The sequence below is a fragment of the Hetaerina americana genome, unplaced genomic scaffold (assembly GCF_022747635.1).
Source record: "Hetaerina americana unplaced genomic scaffold, ioHetAmer1.1.p SCAF_8, whole genome shotgun sequence".
NCBI classification, from domain to species: domain Eukaryota; kingdom Metazoa; phylum Arthropoda; class Insecta; order Odonata; family Calopterygidae; genus Hetaerina; species Hetaerina americana.
The window spans coordinates 13,531,518-13,546,504 of record NW_027287427.1 but is presented as its reverse complement, the minus strand read 5'-3'; the positions used below and the strand labels follow the sequence as shown (position 1 = coordinate 13,546,504).

At 37.1% G+C, this 14,987-nt stretch overlaps 1 protein-coding gene across 1 annotated transcript; it reads right to left on the bottom strand.

The window, feature by feature from the left end:
- Nucleotides 1-8,520: 8,520 nt before the first annotated feature.
- Lamtor1 (Late endosomal/lysosomal adaptor, MAPK and MTOR activator 1) lies at nt 8,521-14,982 on the bottom strand. Its single transcript, XM_071596435.1, has 5 exons — nt 14,872-14,982; nt 14,485-14,561; nt 14,267-14,356; nt 13,885-14,182; nt 8,521-9,386 (listed from the first exon to the last, which is right to left on the bottom strand). The coding sequence occupies exons 1-5, from the start codon at nt 14,911-14,913 to the stop codon at nt 9,294-9,296; spliced, it is 600 nt and encodes a 199-aa protein (XP_071452536.1). The 5' UTR covers nt 14,914-14,982; the 3' UTR covers nt 8,521-9,293.
- Nucleotides 14,983-14,987: the final 5 nt, after the last annotated feature.

Below are 14,987 nucleotides of genomic sequence, written 5' to 3'. Positions count from 1 at the left end.
TCGCAAATCACCTCCTGTAGATTCCAGAGAACAAAAAAAGAAGATTCCACTAAAGTTAGAAGGTGACTTGGTAAAGCAAGATCCAGGAGAAATCTATCTTGTAAGACAAGAAATTAAGGGATTTCAAAAGCCAAAGTCTAAGAGGATAGATATATGTAAAATGTAAATAGTTAAATAGTTGTAAAACAATACAAGTATCCATAAATAACCACTAAAAATAACATCCAAGATAAAATCAATTAAGAGCATGTGATGTTGCATTCATTTGCATTTTAGGGGCAATATTGGTAAGAAAACCACAAACTGTTTAAAGATACATGGTAACAATTTTTTAAGTGATAAATCCCCTCTACCAAAAGACAATTTTAAACACACTAAAATATTCAATTTAATGCTTAATGCGGCATATAAAAATGTTATCGACCCCAAGGTTGATTTGATAAGTGCAAATAGGGTACACTTAGTCCTAGCCCAACAGCACATGAAATTCACACGTTAGGATAGGGGATCAGTATCTTTTCCCTTTGCCGCCTATGGTTTCACTGGAATACCAGGTAGCCAAAAAATCACCCAGTTAGAGTGGAACGTGCTTAGCAGCATCACTTGGACTTGAACCCAGTCATTAGTCCAAACCGCAAATATGGGGCCACAACCTCCCCATATGTTACATACACTCAAGGGGATATGAGAGAGTCCTAATCTCCAGGCCAAAAACTCTAAATATCTGTACAATTTTCATTTGACATTCAAAGAATATTAATTTTGAACATTCATATAATGTTTTAAATTTGTTCAAAATTATAACCTTGGAATGCTTATATAACATTTTTTGAATTCATCATTGAATATTTGAATGTTACATAGATAAGCAAAATATTCAAATTTAATATTTTTTAATCCTAATTAGATATTAATTTGCTTTGAGCATCTAATCTTAAAATATTGTTTTCAATACACAAAATTTACCTATGATATAAGGGCTGGATGATGTGATTGGCCTCTTTCACAGAAAAGATGATTAGTGTTATGGCAGAAGTTCAAAATGGCAATATTATTATTATTATAATTCTAACATTTAAGTTAAGTTTTGGATGGAAACAGGTTATATAGCTGGATAACAATGCTTTCTTTGCCTCTCCCAACAAAACACAACCTGATATCTGAAACTACCATAAACCCTTCTTCAATTTTACATACCTCTTTCCTCCCTTCATTTCATCCAGCATCCCCATCCTTTTTCTGCCCCTTTCTTGCCTAGCTAACATTCTCCCCTCTATCACAGTCTTCAACATTCTATCTCCAATCACAGCACTCTACATCCATCTTTCCTGCCTCGTTTGGATTTCTCCCAAAAATCCCCTCTCCTCCTCAAGCACATTTATTTTCCTTTCTGTCCATTTCACCTTTTCCAGCCTTCTCCACACCCACTTCGCAAATGCCTCCAACCTATAATCACTCTAAAAATTTTAATACTCTTTTCTTAACATCCTAGCTTAACATTACTGCCACCAGCTCCCTCCCTCTACCTGGTGAAAGTTTCTTTGCCTAATGCAATTAATCTTCTTATGTCCCCACTACTTCAACCATTTTAGTCTAAACTACTTCCAAGAAGGGTAAACAGTTCCCCTGCTCTAGTTCATGACCTATTTCAATATTTATCTCATTCTCGAGAACCTGCATAACCTTTGTTTGGTTTACTTTGATTGTCATTCCATACATATCATACTGACATACTTATCAGCTCATCAAGGATTCAATCCCTTGGCTAACTGGCAAACTAAAGCTTGGTCATCAGCAAATCTAACTGATTTTATTAATCCCCGTCAACTTTCATTCTTATCTACAGTTCTTCCTATGCCTCTTTTGACATTCCATCTACATTAATTAAATTGTGAGTAAAATCTTTCAAACAGGTTACTCCAAATCTCGTACTCTATTTAATGTTATGGATATTTTAGATATGGTATGAACTCCATTTTCTCTATACATAGCTTAGGTCTGTATTTTTTGTTCTCTTGGACATCCAATAAACCTTTGAACCTTTTCAATTAATGTTATTTTATCAACCTTTCTAAATATTAATTCTAAATTCCCAGGATTCACCAAAAGAAAAATTATTCCACAATTTGACCCAATATTAAAGATACTTCCATTGACACTAGAATCCATTTTGAACTGTGAAATCTTCCATTTAATTTCACTCATTTCAATAGAGTTGGTGTTTTCCGGCGATACTTTATGGAATTTGCTGGACATTTTGGTGGGATAAGGTATACTTAGTTATTCCACAATGAAATTCAATGGCTTACCACCATGGTTTCAATGATTAATGTTATCATCAGGAGATGAAGTTAATCATCAAAACCACAGTTTTAAGCCATTAAATTTCATTTTGGAATAACAAAAGTGTACCTATTCCAAAGAAACTGCGGGAGATGCCGCAACAGTAACTTTTAACGGAGTCATCCGCTAATGTGCATTTCAATGCAACAATTTCAGAGCGTAAAAATCATTCGCCTTGACTGGGACTCGAACCCAGATCCCTCAATATCCGGTCGAGTGCTTTAGCCACTTAAGCTACCGAGGCGTCCTCTTAAACTCTGAAATTTTGGGGCTTTTAAAGGAACTAGATGTTGTGACGAAATACCGTACATACAATGTCACATGTATTCGTAGTCGTGCGCGAGGCGCCACTGTCCACGAGGTTAAAGCCAACTTTAAACACGTATGGTGTTTTCCCTTTGACAAATTCCAAAGAAACTGCGGGAGATGCCGCAACAGTAACTTTTAACGGAGTCATCCGCTAATGTGCATTTCAATGCAACAATTTCAGAGCGTAAAAATCATTCGCCTTGACTGGGACTCGAACCCAGATCCCTCAATATCCGGTCGAGTGCTTTAGCCACTTAAGCTACCGAGGCGTCCTCTTAAACTCTGAAATTTTGGGGCTTTTAAAGGAACTAGATGTTGTGACGAAATACCGTACATACAATGTCACATGTATTCGTAGTCGTGCGCGAGGCGCCACTGTCCACGAGGTTAAAGCCAACTTTAAACACGTATGGTGTTTTCCCTTTGACAAATTCCAAAGAAACTGCGGGAGATGCCGCAACAGTAACTTTTAACGGAGTCATCCGCTAATGTGCATTTCAATGCAACAATTTCAGAGCGTAAAAATCATTCGCCTTGACTGGGACTCGAACCCAGATCCCTCAATATCCGGTCGAGTGCTTTAGCCACTTAAGCTACCGAGGCGTCCTCTTAAACTCTGAAATTTTGGGGCTTTTAAAGGAACTAGATGTTGTGACGAAATACCGTACATACAATGTCACATGTATTCGTAGTCGTGCGCGAGGCGCCACTGTCCACGAGGTTAAAGCCAACTTTAAACACGTATGGTGTTTTCCCTTTGACAAATTCCAAAGAAACTGCGGGAGATGCCGCAACAGTAACTTTTAACGGAGTCATCCGCTAATGTGCATTTCAATGCAACAATTTCAGAGCGTAAAAATCATTCGCCTTGACTGGGACTCGAACCCAGATCCCTCAATATCCGGTCGAGTGCTTTAGCCACTTAAGCTACCGAGGCGTCCTCTTAAACTCTGAAATTTTGGGGCTTTTAAAGGAACTAGATGTTGTGACGAAATACCGTACATACAATGTCACATGTATTCGTAGTCGTGCGCGAGGCGCCACTGTCCACGAGGTTAAAGCCAACTTTAAACACGTATGGTGTTTTCCCTTTGACAAATTCCAAAGAAACTGCGGGAGATGCCGCAACAGTAACTTTTAACGGAGTCATCCGCTAATGTGCATTTCAATGCAACAATTTCAGAGCGTAAAAATCATTCGCCTTGACTGGGACTCGAACCCAGATCCCTCAATATCCGGTCGAGTGCTTTAGCCACTTAAGCTACCGAGGCGTCCTCTTAAACTCTGAAATTTTGGGGCTTTTAAAGGAACTAGATGTTGTGACGAAATACCGTACATACAATGTCACATGTATTCGTAGTCGTGCGCGAGGCGCCACTGTCCACGAGGTTAAAGCCAACTTTAAACACGTATGGTGTTTTCCCTTTGACAAATTCCAAAGAAACTGCGGGAGATGCCGCAACAGTAACTTTTAACGGAGTCATCCGCTAATGTGCATTTCAATGCAACAATTTCAGAGCGTAAAAATCATTCGCCTTGACTGGGACTCGAACCCAGATCCCTCAATATCCGGTCGAGTGCTTTAGCCACTTAAGCTACCGAGGCGTCCTCTTAAACTCTGAAATTTTGGGGCTTTTAAAGGAACTAGATGTTGTGACGAAATACCGTACATACAATGTCACATGTATTCGTAGTCGTGCGCGAGGCGCCACTGTCCACGAGGTTAAAGCCAACTTTAAACACGTATGGTGTTTTCCCTTTGACAAATTCCAAAGAAACTGCGGGAGATGCCGCAACAGTAACTTTTAACGGAGTCATCCGCTAATGTGCATTTCAATGCAACAATTTCAGAGCGTAAAAATCATTCGCCTTGACTGGGACTCGAACCCAGATCCCTCAATATCCGGTCGAGTGCTTTAGCCACTTAAGCTACCGAGGCGTCCTCTTAAACTCTGAAATTTTGGGGCTTTTAAAGGAACTAGATGTTGTGACGAAATACCGTACATACAATGTCACATGTATTCGTAGTCGTGCGCGAGGCGCCACTGTCCACGAGGTTAAAGCCAACTTTAAACACGTATGGTGTTTTCCCTTTGACAAATTCCAAAGAAACTGCGGGAGATGCCGCAACAGTAACTTTTAACGGAGTCATCCGCTAATGTGCATTTCAATGCAACAATTTCAGAGCGTAAAAATCATTCGCCTTGACTGGGACTCGAACCCAGATCCCTCAATATCCGGTCGAGTGCTTTAGCCACTTAAGCTACCGAGGCGTCCTCTTAAACTCTGAAATTTTGGGGCTTTTAAAGGAACTAGATGTTGTGACGAAATACCGTACATACAATGTCACATGTATTCGTAGTCGTGCGCGAGGCGCCACTGTCCACGAGGTTAAAGCCAACTTTAAACACGTATGGTGTTTTCCCTTTGACAAATTCCAAAGAAACTGCGGGAGATGCCGCAACAGTAACTTTTAACGGAGTCATCCGCTAATGTGCATTTCAATGCAACAATTTCAGAGCGTAAAAATCATTCGCCTTGACTGGGACTCGAACCCAGATCCCTCAATATCCGGTCGAGTGCTTTAGCCACTTAAGCTACCGAGGCGTCCTCTTAAACTCTGAAATTTTGGGGCTTTTAAAGGAACTAGATGTTGTGACGAAATACCGTACATACAATGTCACATGTATTCGTAGTCGTGCGCGAGGCGCCACTGTCCACGAGGTTAAAGCCAACTTTAAACACGTATGGTGTTTTCCCTTTGACAAATTCCAAAGAAACTGCGGGAGATGCCGCAACAGTAACTTTTAACGGAGTCATCCGCTAATGTGCATTTCAATGCAACAATTTCAGAGTTTAAGAGGACGCCTCGGTAGCTTAAGTGGCTAAAGCACTCGACCGGATATTGAGGGATCTGGGTTCGAGTCCCAGTCAAGGCGAATGATTTTTACGCTCTGAAATTGTTGCATTAAAAGTGTACCTTATTAAACCAAAATTCACTCCTTTCATTTCTCTAGACCTTCATACTCAGTGGTTATTGTTGGTATTTCCCTTTGGAGGTTGCTATCATTTAGTAGCCCATTATATTAAATTCTGATCATAAAATTATTTTTATGGAAATTACAAAATATTCTTTGAAAAGAATAGTGTTCATTGTTTGTCTGTTACACTTCTGTGCCATTCTGTAGCATTCGCAATGTACTCCATGAAAAGATAGCTCTTATTTGAATTCCATGTTGTCACAATTGTGCCTTGATAATAAACTGGAATACCTTTCAGCACACCTAGAATCATTTAATGCATATTCGATTCATTGGGAAAAGAACCCTGTTTTACACACCTCTAGAAAGGAGGTAAATCAAGAGGTAAGTCCAATAGTATGCAATGAGTCCACAAGTTCAGCTTACATGTCTGCTTCATAAATCCACTTCCAGTTTCATAATAATTAATCAAAAAATCAGAAAAAATAACTATTGCCATCTATTAGAATATCAAACTTCAGGAATAACACACCATAAATTGCATATTCTGTTATGCACTCATATATTTAGGAAACTTTTGGAACCACATTACCAAGAATAATATCTAGACAATCAATTGGTTGCCTACCACATCATCTTGAGAAAGATATTTGAAAGAAAGGTTTCCCATTGTCTTCCTTTATAGTTTTTTTAACATGGTACCTTGACTTAAATGGGTCATGGCACCAAACCATGGGTCAGATGCCAAAGATGATTTATGGCTGCATCACTGAAGAACAAATACTTCACAGGCTACCTTTGGTCTGGCTCCTACCCTTTGGCCTTTCGCCAAGCAGGTGCGGCTCTACCAGGAGCAATTATCACTCCTCCTACCATTAGAGCTCTAAATGTTATCGGAATGAGCAAGCTCTTTCAACCATTTAGTTCATGAAAGCGAATAACATCTAAAAGTTTCAAAAAATTTTCACATGCCTGCAAGAGGACCATGAACATTAACAGCAGTAACATATACTTATCTACAAAGCAAGTAAAACTTGTTAATATCTAATATTTGGCAACTTTTAGTTTTAATCCTTCTTCCTTGTTGGGTTGCAGCTGAACACATTTACTTGTACACATATCAAAGCTATTTAGCTATTGAAGTAAATATGAAGTCCATGTAAGTATGTTATACTCACAAGAATTAAGAAAAGAGGTCATTTAAACTTTCATTGGCCATTTCTGAATTACTTGACAGTGAAAAGTGTACACTTTAGTGTAATGTGTACAGAATAAGATTGTACGCAGTATTGTCTAAAATGCAAAAGGAGTAAAATTATTGTGATCTTTAAGAAATCAAAAATTATCTGGTCAACGGTAAAGGAATTCATTCCAAAGCAGAAGCTCTACATTTGATTTGCCCACCTTCCCCTCCCTACACTATTTCTACCAAGAAGTGAGTTAGCCTAACGATCATTTATATGCTTTGAAAAATAAATCAAATTTTCATATAGGAACCTATAATTGACGGTTTCTTCATAAGAATTTTAACTCTAATTATTGTACGGTTATATTGTGGTGAATAAATATTATTGTCGGTTCATACTTTCCTAGATGATTTACAATTTAATTAATATCTTAAGGGAATCTCAATACCTATGTAGAATAGCTAACAGCAAAAGAGTTCTTTATCTCAACGTCTGTGATATAAGAATTAATGACCAGAAACTGAAAGATGCTCCGCATCATCCCTATCTACAAAGGAGGTGATTATGAGCATCCAAGTAATTACTGATGAAAATCTCTTAACTTTGATATGCTGCAAAATCATAGAGCATGCATTGGTACTAATTTAATGGCCTTCTTCCATAATATATGAACACACACTTTCAAAGCCAGCATGGATTTAGTGAAGAGTAGGCCATGCGAAACAGGCATTTTAATTCAAGCATATTAAAATCATGAGCACAGAATAATTTTCAGGGGAATCAAAAAATTACTGTTTTTTTCATTTCCAATATGAATCAATTTCATTACGTTGCGCCGGAAACCATCGAAAATGCAGAATAATGCATCCAAAATCCATTTAATGAATGTAATACTCTTCAAGAAAGCTTTAGAAAAGAACCAGCACTACACTCTAATAGGCAAACTGATATATTACAGCATAAACAAGAGGGTCGATAACTGGATGAGAAAATTCCTAACGCATTGCAAACAAAATATAGCCGTAGATGGTATGAGCGCGGGAGAGGTAGATGTAACACCTGACATGCCACATAGATGAGAAATAGGTCCCCTACTCTTGTCTAACACTTTATATGCCCAGCAAGTATTTGGGGACCCGTCAGAGGAGCTTATTAAGGGGATGGATGAGGTGTAATGAAGGGCTGCCATGTTTGTGAAGAAATGTAATGATTGAAAAGCAACTGTAGCATGGCTAATTGAGGAACTTGGATAGCAGTCCCTTTGAGCAAAAGTGAAGATGGCAAAACTTAGACTAATAGGTACAGGATACTTGATTTAACTTATGGTAATGAAGAAATCGTTAAAACCCCTCATTATGTTGCAGATATGGCTAATCAAATATGATAAGGGAGATAGACTGCAGCAACAATAGAGTCAGGGATCCTTTTTTTTCCTTTTACAATACACGATAACAAAAAAAATCACAACTGATCATTAATTACTATCTGTCAATCAACAATAAGGCTCATTACATTTCTATTGTGAAATTCATGTCTTCAGGAGCAAGATTATTATATATTCAATGGATGAAATGATGGCTACAGTAAAAAAAACTTCCTTCACAATACAAAAATCAATTAGGATATTTATAAAGTACATATATAATATGGCAGGTAAGCAACATCGAACTGAGGAACAGAGCAAATTTTATTTTCAAATATTTTTATTGAACATCACACCTCTCAAAACCAACCAATTTGATGACAGGTAATGAGAAATCATGGTAATAAAACAATATTTTCATGCATTTTTTTCTGACAATAAAAGTAGTCCTTAAGGCAACCAAGATCATAATAAGAGATTATATTAAAGACACCTTAAAAGACAAAAGTACCTCACACCACATATGTCCTGCCCAGGGGCACAGACAGGGGTGTGACTTCACAGCAGATAATGAAATTGCAAAACACCAATGAATACAGTTAACTATAATTCAACAGGCCAAAGTAAATTCTCATACAAAGTAGATAATAACGTTCATGTTTCAAGCAATAGAATCACCTAAACTTAACATCACAAGTTCTTAAAAATAGAAATTATAAATGGCACAGACAAAAAAAAGGACATGAAACAACGTGCTTATTTTTTCTGCTACGGCTTTAATTTTCCTTAATAAAATAATAAGTTTACACAATTTTATTTCTAGTGGAAAATGTCCAGTCTTGATGAAAACTTCTCTCTTCCTATTAAATATATACACTTGCTTAGTCCATTCAGATTTTAAAGGTTGCACTTAACAGACCATTAGTATATTTTAGAAACCATCCACAAGATATGAAACCACCACACCCCATTTATTCATATTGTTCAGGTGAAGCTTCTTTTATATCAGTCAGTCAACTTACTTTAGACGATAATGCATAGTAGAGCCTGAGCCTTCAACAACTTTGAAAACTTCACTCTTCAATACCACAGTCCTTTTAACAATAATTATCACGGAATTCTGAATGGCACAACAAGATTTTCCCTGTGTTCCACCTTGAGATCACTTAGGGCTTTTGATGCCTTCTCCAGAGCATTGGACATCTGATGAAGAAAGATGTGCCAGTGGGTTAGAAACACAATATTTTACCAGAAGAAAACTCATGGAAAAAGAACAACTAATTTTAATCAAAATATTCACCAACCAATTTACACAATTACATAAAAACATTTATAGATTGAGTACAGCAATTAGAGCAAGCGACCCAGTGCACAAAGGTAAACATGAATTTTTGTCTAGGGCCAATTTCTATCCCTTTGAACATAAAGGAATTTAGCTGTGAGAATTATAAGTTAACGAGTAAATGATTGATTTTTTTATTCTGTTCATCAATCACTGTAAACTATCGATTGTTTATGCGCAGATCAACTCAGGTATTTTCTATCTTGCAACTCAAAATTTTAATAAAATTACAATTGTAAATACATAAAATTAAATGCTTTGAAATTTTGATTCACTTTTTTTAAATAAAACTCTAATATAACTTGGCTTTCTTGAAAGTTTTCATTTTGATAAAATAATAAGCTGTCAATAGTATTTTATGCTTAAATTTAAATATTTTTGTACCATCCCTATGGTCCCATTATCATTTCCCTTGCATTCATTAGCCCGCAGACTTTCATATTCCCCTATATGACGAAGACATACATAATTTTACTATGCCAATACATACGATTGGTATGGTAAATGGAGGGTTTAGCTAGGGTTAGGGAGAGCGAAAATCCCACTTGCCAACCACAGAGTCTAGGGAATAATTAATTTTTCTCAAATGCATGCACTTTCACTAATCTCGTGTGTTTTGTTGTCAAATCCCTTCCCGCATGAGATTGCCATTTAATCCATGTAGTGCTCATTAAAATGTTACCTCCCCAGCTTTATTGTTTCCCAGTTTCTCCTACCATCCCTTGTCTTTCTCTCTCTGTCTCTGGACATCTCCGCTGCCTGCAGTGGTGTGTTGCATCCCCTATCTGTGACTTTGGGGGCGGAGACAATGAGTTTTATGTCCATGTGGTAGTAGAATTTCCCCTTTTTATCATTTAGTTCAGAATAACCTGTCGTACAAATGGTTGTGGTTCATTTTTATTCCCTTTTTCACCTAACAATTGGCTGACTAACAAGCCAGCCAGCCTTGTATTGGGTGAATCGGCACTTCCTTTGAATTGGGTCTTCCTCCAGCATACATGCAGATCTGCACGTTATTTGACAGTTTTTAACAAAATATTTTTCCCTTCTCCCTTCCTCTCTCATATCCTCCTTTATCACCTACCCCTTCCACCTGGTGCTTGCACCCCCTGCCAAACACCTTTTTGCTAGATCATGGGGTATTTATGTCAATGTTGAACAAATGTGTCAACTATCTGTGCTGCATTATTTTTCTCGGTATCATATTATGACTTTGAATCCATACTAGTGATTACTTGTCAATGCATCTATTAGCACAGATAATCAAGTGTTTACTGTATTGCATATCATTAAAAATATTGATTTCTCATTTTAAACACGACTTTATCAAGATTTTATTTTGGAATTTTCAATGCATTTCTCAGAAAACTCCCCCACTTGGTAAATGAGGAAAAGGCACTACACATTTATTTCATTAGCTTGTTCATCATTGCTATCACTCAATCGATATTAGATCATGGATCATTCAGTGGTGGTATTGGTGTGAAGGGGTATTGGTATGTCACAGATAAGATAAATATAAGAAATTAGACTTTTAAAGTTATTTTAAAACATTAATACGGCCACTACTTGGCAGAGTACAGCCGGTGAATGCAGGATATAATTATTGAAAAAGATTTACATATAAAGTGGGCTTCAAGGGGATTTCCCTCACAAGACCAAGCCTACCTGTTGGCATCCAAGAGCTCATCCAATTTTTATTTACTAAAGACAGAAATTTCTACTGTTGCCTCATTCAATTGCTATTTACTAAATACATAAATGTCGACCGTTTTAAGTTAAACAGAATTCTCAAGAGGTAAAACACTAATCATTTGCAGTTAATCTTCACACAGACAAATACATACAATAAAATTAAGTGAGTTGCAAACTTTTAGACCAGTGTTTTCTGTTTATACTGTCAGTTGCTATCAATCTATTGCACGCTGCTTCAGGATGTCATCACCATTATGCTTGCAATACGTGGATTGGGCTAAAGCTACTTAGCCTAAAATCCATTTACCACATGCAGTGGAATTATTGAAGCAAGTTTTGAAAAGATGGGTTATGCTGAAACTACTTATTCTAAAACAAATTACCACATATGGTGCTCTACAGTGGGGTAGAACAAGTTTAAAAAAGATACTACTTGGCCGGCCACCCTTTACATGGATTGCTATTCTTTAATTTTTTTTCAATTTTCCCAAAGAACATAACTGTTTTTTTCTTAGAGTATTTGGAGTGCGATTACATATTTTTTAAGTGGATCATACACCATAACTTGGTATGATGATATCTTTCAAATAAAATATCTCTGGTAAATACTGAATTTATAATGTAGTGGCAGACATATTAACCAAAAGCATTTCTTTGAAGGCCATAAAATGGTACCAAAAACAACACATTTCCTGTAAATCAGTGATATTTGAAAAGATGTCATCAATATTAAGCATTCTTAAAAGGAGATGTATCCATCCTAAGTCAACAAAGCCAAAGGGAGAGTAAATATTCATACACTGTAGACCAGAAAAGCTTTTCATTAGACGTATATACCTTACATAAAAATATTTACTGGGTCTCACCAGACATATCTGCTCTTTCAAATTCTCCATAACACCAAAATTTAAACCAAAACACTATTTTCCATTCATTCAAGGAGATAATTTGATCAAGAAGGAATATGAGATTAAGTTGTACCTAAACTGGAGTCAAGTAACAATTTATAAGTATTTCACAAGGCATCAGAGGTATTACTCATGCTCAAAAGCAATTCTTAACAGTAATATCCTTATGCAATAAAAAATTTTGCACCCGTAACTTGTAACTTAAGATGAGAGTACTTATATTCTGTGAGCCTAACTAACAGATTAAACTCAGTTAACTTTCAAAGGAATTTCCCTCCATTTCTTTCACTAACTAAAAATATAAATCCCTAACAGTAAGCCCATTATTTAAAATTATATCATGGTGAAATGACTTGAAGTACAATTAATATTAGAACCCCGCCTCCTTGTTCGCGAAACACCTCCTTGAACAGGAACATCAGAGTGATTTTAGACCTAAAATTTTACACTTGGAAAATAAGGGACTCAAGCTCGACTGTTTAGAGAAATTTGAAATATTAAGAAATGTGTCCGGGTCAAATATTCTCCTTAACGATGTTATAGACTCTTCCCATTCCCCCCTCCTTAACTTAGGTAAGTACCTAGGTGCTTTACCACCTGTGGTGCCTCCCCTCCCCTCTCCGTCAACCGCCGTACCTTCCCAAGTTGGACACTCATCTCCACACCCTAACCCTTTCTCCCTCTCATCCCAATCACCTCCTAACGATTTTTTCAAACCTCCCTCACCCCCTCCAGCCCCCCCCTCTCACAGTTTGAAAAATGTATTTAAACCTAGACTGGGAATATTCTGTACCTGATGATGTCGATCTTCGACGAAACCCGGGTCGTACAATAAAGCTCTTCTGTGGGATAACATAGTGTATTTCATTTTAATATTAGAACGATTTAACCAATATTTACTGAAAGGCAAAAAGCCCAATTGTCCACTTTGTAAGACTAATAGAGATATTGGGTGTGGACACCACACACAAATTGTAAAAATGCATGGTTTTTGGTAGTCAATGCGGCTTTCCCTGGGATCACTCGATGACAATATTTTCAATCACATAGCTTAAAAGAGGAATAAAATATTTTGAGAAAAATGGACCCTAATACGCAATATTACACTCATTACATTCATAGTTTGTATTACTTGGGCTTCCAGTATTTCCCTTGACTTACTCCACAACGATTATCCTTCTTGGGATAACTAAAATGATTCTACTGGCTTACCATTTAATTGCTACATATACTGATGTAATACTGCAATTAAAAACGATCAATCTCAAATTTCAAAAAGCAGTTGGGAGTTGGGAACATAATTGTATGAAAAGAAGAGTTATGTACATGTAAAATATTGTCGCCACTTAATGCTGAAACACAACGTTGACTTTTTCTTATGGATAGCCTATTTAACATTAAGTCTGTGGAGTGCACAAAAACTCTACTTGCAGTTGATATGGTTTGCTTTCCTCCCCCAGCAGCCATGCCAAAAGTGTAGTGGGGCAATTTCTTACTTAAGATTAGGATGGCTTTTTCTCTGATCCCTTACATTACTACGAGAATTTTTTCAATGCTGCCGAAACTTTGAAAACAGCCGGTTACGATTCAAATTTCAAAAAAACCGATGCATAAATTAATCAATTTTTTAATTCTAAGAAGCTTGCGATGACATGTCAATATCCACTAAATTGATACCAGCTACTCTTTGATTGCAATTCTAGCACAAATCTTCTAGCAACGAAGACAACGAAGGGAAATCCAATAATGTACTTACGATGGCAAGATCTTCAGGATTAGGATGGTCTTCAGATAAAACTTTCTCCGGTGCAGGGATGTCCGTTAGCAAGCAGAGATTCATTCGCCCGCTTGGGGAGGTAGAAGGGCCACCCATTCCTGACGGTGCCAATAATGTACCGGAACCTCCTGCACCCGCTCCAGCAGCGTTTCCTGCCCATCTAGAATTGATATTTGCACCCATGGCTCCTAATCGCTGCGTGTATTGTCTCATTCGTTCCAGATATTCATGTTGCTCCAGGTTATGAGAATCTAATGCCGCTACATCGATCACGTTACTATATACAAATGAAAACATTCAAGTTTATAATTCAGCCAAAATACCAAATATATTTACCGGTTTCGGGTAACTAAAGACTCACGTGGCTGTTTCCTGAAGGATACGGTTAAGAGCGGATTGTTCATCACTCTTCTTCGGCAAAGAATTTGGGTATTGAGCAATGAAGTCATCACTGCATTAAGGGAACGAAATAAATTTTACTTCCAATGACAAACCATACTTAAATAATCACTGAATCTGGCTAATATAGGGTAATGTCAAGAATGTTGGTAATTCCGAAAACTTGTTGTGCGTCCTTACCTGTGAACCCTTTGAATGGTATTAATATTGCTGACGGGATCGACAAGCAGATGAGTTCGCTCATTTACATCCCCAGACTACGGACAAATTGGTGACATTTTAAGGAATCATTCAACATACGAGATGGATGTGTACCATTTATTTGATGACATGTGTATAATTTCAAGTTTGACATTAGCAGATATATTAATCAACGGGCACATTTTATCAAAAAAATGACAAAGTTATAATTTACCATTAAAATATTCAATAAAAAAATCTTGATAATGCAGAATTAAATTGCACTTCTTCTTAAGGCAATGCGCTGGGTTTACTTTACGAGGCAAACATGAGTGTAATACCATGAATCATTGGGAAAATATCTTAAAATCTCTTTGTTAATCTCACCTGTGAGTTATTATCCTCTTTACAGCTGTAACAGCAACCCATCCTGACTACCGTAAATTATTTTCTCCAGCCTGGCCTACACCTCCCGCAACTTAAGTCTTGGAAATCATATGATT